Consider the following 4589-nt stretch of genomic DNA (forward strand, 5'->3'; position numbering starts at 1 on the left):
AACTCATTCATATGATCTCCAGATAGAGAAGAAGTATGGTTTTACCTCTTCAAAAGGGTGCGAACCTGGGTGAAAATTGTGTCCCCTTTACTTATAGTGTACCAAGATCACCAGTCAGGGACCCCCTACCCGAGATCCGGCGGTTTTAACACCGACACATGTGATGACTTTGTCAATCTTAAATTGTGTCGGCTTAGTATCTCCGAGGTAACAGGGGTAGGATGTGCGTGTATACATTCATAGGGATGAGTTTATGTGTGTGTATGTGAGGTTCTGCGTTGTACTGTGTTCAAAATAGTAATAATAAAAATAATAATCAATAATAGTATGACATGCGGAGGCTTTGGTGTTATCCTCCGTTTTGGAAGAAAAATAATGATCCTTGATTTTGTTGTTCGTGTCCGTGGACTGTATTGGTACCGGTACCCCCCGTATTCCTACTACTGCTCACGCGCCGTAGTACTTGTTTTGTCTTTACCTGGCAAAATATAGGCGAAAACAGATACATGTCGTAGTATATCCGTTTTGCCGCCTTAAAAATCGCTCTGCCGGTTCACTCCAAAGCCATTCAAACCTCCACCAAACGCAGAGCGAGCGAGAGCCACTTGGATCAGCAATTCAGCATGACCGCCACCTCGCGGCCACAGCATCCCAACGGGAGCCTAGCCCCGGCCTCGGACGGCGGCGAGTCCTTCGCCAAGTTCTTCGAGTGCTGGATCTTGGAGCAGTCCCGTGACCTGGCCGCGCTCCGCGCCGCGGCGACGGCGCGGCCCGACGACTCTGACCTCCGGCGCCTCGTCGACCGTGTCCTCGGCCACTACGAGCACTACTACCGCGCCAAGTCCGCGGCCGCCTCCGCTGATGTGCTCCCCATGTTCGCGCCCTCGTGGATCTCCGCCACCGAGAGCCTCTACCTCTGGTGCGGCGGCTGGCGCCCCACTTCCGCGATCCAGCTGCTCCACTCCAAGTCCGGCCTGCAGCTCGAGGCCCAGCTCCCGGCGTTCCTCGACGGCGGCAGCCTCGGGGACGGCGACCTGGGCGGCCTCTCCGCGGAGCAGCTCCAGGCCGCCGACCAGCTGCAGCGCCGCACCGTCCGGAGGGAACGGGCGATCGAGGAGGTCGCCGCCGGCGCGCAGGTAAACTGTTTACCAACCCCAGCTTCCTCTCCTTTTTTTGATTCGTTAACTAATGTGAACATATAGGAGTCGTTGGCGACGACGAAGATGGTGGAGCTCGCCGGAAAAGGAGGTATGGACGCGGCGGAGGGGATGGAGCTGGAGATGGATGCCAAGGCGGAGGCGATGAAGCGCGTGCTGGAGATGGCGGACGCGCTGAGGCTGGAGACGCTGCGCGGCGTGGTGGGGCTGCTCCGGCCTGCGCAGGCCGTGCACTTCCTCGTGGCCGCCGCGGAGCTCCACCTCGCCGTGCACGAGTTCGGCCGGCGCAAGGACGGCGCCGCGGCGGCGGAGTGAGCCTGCAGGCTGCTGGGGACGCGCGCACGTGGTTGCTCTGCTCCGCGCAACGCTAGTCGTCTAGCTAGCTCCGAGCTGCCTTCGTTTTGCCTGGTCAACGAGAGGTGTCGCGATAAGCTTTGACCGTGATCCCTTTCTGTTTGGTCTACATGTGCGTTCTGCCAATGTCAAATACTATGTGGTAACTTGTACGAAGAGGGCTAGCTACTTGTGTATGTATAATGCACAAGCTCATGCCATGCTGGTTTAGCTACTTGTATGTACTATGTGTAATGCATTATTCTGGAAAGTGGAGGCGTAAAAGGGGTGACCAAATTCACTGTTTTGATCATTTTTCATTAGTTTAGGACGATCTTATCCTGTGTGCCAAAAATTTCGGATATGAACCTTTTACTACCGTCACCCGACTTGGCGGTAGGGTTTCACTACCTACTGCCACGGTCTTTAGTGGTAGGGTCGTGGTCAACGTCGACGGCGTCGTCATGGACTAATAACGTGGACAAGTGGCTACCATCACAAACCTCGGCAGTATGGTTTAGAGCAACTCCAACGCGCCAATTCATTTTGTTCGCGCGCGTCCATTTCGGTTGCCGCGGACAGAAAAGTCGGCCCAACGTGCCAACCAAAACGGCCACGCGTCTGCTTTTCGTCCGCCTGCCAACCCATTCCCGGCCCATTTTTGAGCCTCATGTGCGTCGGCACGGACACAAAACAGACGCGTGACGCGCCTGCCTACTCCCCCCTGGCCCGCTAGTCGGTGGCACATTGGCCATCCTCCCCCATTCCAACAACAAACCCTCGCCCGCCTCCTTCGTCGCCACCACCGCCGCCCATTTTTCCGGTGCCTCTGCCAGCTGTCGGTGCCGCCACATCGCCCTTACAACGCCGCCACCTCCCATGTCGCCGCCACTGTCGTCTTGCCGCTAGGGATCCGAAAGCTTCCCACCCCCACTCCCCGACACATCCGCGACCAAGAAGCCACCTCGCCGCCCCACCAGCTCCTTCGTCCTGACACCGACACGCTCGTCGGACGCCATCAGGCCAGCTAGTTGGTTCGAGGGCGGCGCGACTCCCTTCGCCCGGCTCCTTCGTCGCCGCCCACAAGTTGTTTGACGGTTTGCCAAGGTACAAAATGGATTGCGCCGATGAGTTCTTTTTTCACAATTTCCTTTCGACTCCGACGATTCCTTGTCTGATGATGATGAGGAGATCTTGGTTGCCGTGTTGGTCCATCACCACCTCAATAGCCAGCGGCCGTTGTTCCGTGGCTCCGTTCTGGGCCACTTTCCGGCATTGAATCGCAACCAAGAGAGCGGGCATTTCCTTCTTTGGAAGGACTACTTTGACAAAACGAACCCATTGTTCGAACATCAGAAATTCCGCCGCCGTTTCCGTATGAGTAGGCATCTTTTCAACCGTATTAGAGAGGGGTTGGTCAGCTATGACGACTATTTCGAGTGCAAAGAGGATGCCCTTGGAAAGATTGGCTTCTCCTCTTATCAGAAATGCACTACAGCCGTCCGAATGCTTGCATACGGAGTGCCCGGTGATCTCATTGACGACTACGTCCGTATGAGATAGTCGACATGCCTAGACTCGCTGTACAAGTTTTGCAAGGCTGTTATTGTTGTGTTTGGCCCTGGGTACTTGAGGGAGCCGACTCCTCAAGATACATCCCGCTTGGTGGCGATGAATGCCAGCAGGGGCTTCCCAGAGATGCTTGGCATCATAGATTGCATGCACTAGGAGTGGAAGAACTGCCCTTTGCTACGTCTTGAGCTTGCGTTGGTTTTCTTTGAAGAGGAAAGGGTGATGCAGCACAGTAGCATAAGTATTGCCCTCAGTTTTTGAGAACCAAGGTATCAATCCAGTAGGAGGCTCCTCAACAAGTCCCACGAACCTACACAAACAAACAAAGAACTCGCAACCAACGTGATAAGGGGTTGTCAATCCCTTCACGGCCACTTGCGAAAGTGAGATCTGATAGAGATAATATGATAAGATAACTATATTTTTGGTATTTTATAATATAGATGCAGAAAATAAAGATGCAAATAAAAGTAGATTGAAACTTATATGATAAAAGATAGACCCGGGGGCCATAGGTTTCACTAGTGGCTTATCTCAAGATAGCATAAGTATTACGATGGGTGAACAAATTACTGACGAGCAATTGATAGAAAAGTGAATAATTATGATGTTATCTAGGCATGATCATGTATATAGGCATCACGTCCATGACAAGTAGACAGACTCCTGCATGCATCTACTACTATTACTCCACACATCGACTGCTATCCAGCATGCATCTAGAGTATTAAGTTTATAAGAACGGAGTAACATATTAAGAAAGATGACATGATGTAGAGGGATAAACTCAAGCAATATGATATAAACCCCATCTTTTTATCCTCGATGGCAACAATGCAATACGTGTCTTGCAACCCTTTCTGTCACTGGGTAAGAACACCGCAAGATTGAACCCAAAGCTAAGCACTTCTCCCATGGCAAGAAAGATCAATCTAGTAGGCCAAACCAAACCGATAATTCGTAGAGACTTGCAAAGATAACTCAAACATACATAAAAGAATTCAGAGGAGATTCAAATATTATTCATAGATAAACTTGATCATAAACCCACAATTCATCGGATCTCGACAAACACACCGCAAAAAGAGATTACATCAAATAGATCTCCACAAGAGAGGGGGAGAACATTGTATTGAGATCCAAAAAGAGAGAAGAAGCCAACTAGTTAATAACTATGGACTCGAAGGTCTATGGTAAATTACTCACAACTCATCGGAGGGGCTATGGTGTTGATGTAGAAGCCCTCCGTGGTGGATCCCCCCTCCGGCAGAACGCCGGCGACGGCTCCAAGATGGGATCTCGCGGATACAGAAGGTTAGGGTGGTGGAAATATTTCTTCGGTGGCTCCCCGGATGTTTTCGGGGTATGTAGGCTTATATAGGAGGAAGAAGTACGTCGGTGGCCGCCTGAGGGGCCCATGAGACAGGGGGGTGCGCCCCCACCCTCGTGGCTGCCTCGGCTGCTTCTTGACTTGCACTCCAAGTCCTCTGGATCACGTTCGTTCCAAAAATCACACTCCCGAAGGTT

The 4589-nt window shown here is 52.2% G+C and overlaps 1 protein-coding gene across 1 annotated transcript; it reads left to right on the top strand.

The window, feature by feature from the left end:
* The first annotated feature begins 567 nt into the window (after positions 1 to 567).
* On the top strand, positions 568 to 1761 carry LOC123064969 (protein DELAY OF GERMINATION 1). The gene is made up of 2 exons (XM_044488349.1): positions 568 to 1136; positions 1203 to 1761. The coding sequence occupies exons 1-2, from the start codon at positions 624 to 626 to the stop codon at positions 1470 to 1472; spliced, it is 783 nt and encodes a 260-aa protein (XP_044344284.1). The 5' UTR covers positions 568 to 623; the 3' UTR covers positions 1473 to 1761.
* The last annotated feature ends 2828 nt before the right edge of the window (positions 1762 to 4589 follow it).

Source organism: Triticum aestivum, chromosome 3B (assembly GCF_018294505.1).
Source record: "Triticum aestivum cultivar Chinese Spring chromosome 3B, IWGSC CS RefSeq v2.1, whole genome shotgun sequence".
Lineage (NCBI taxonomy): Eukaryota > Viridiplantae > Streptophyta > Magnoliopsida > Poales > Poaceae > Triticum > Triticum aestivum.

What these genes read in the sequence shown, in the direction of transcription:
- LOC123064969 (XM_044488349.1), top strand. Translation starts at nt 624, where the DNA reads ATGACCGCCACCTCGCGGCCACAGCATCCCAACGGGAGCCTAGCCCCG. An exon ending in AGGTCGCCGCCGGCGCGCAG is followed by an intron (nt 1,137 to 1,202) that starts GTAAACTGTTTA and finishes GTGAACATATAG; the next exon opens with GAGTCGTTGGCGACGACGAA.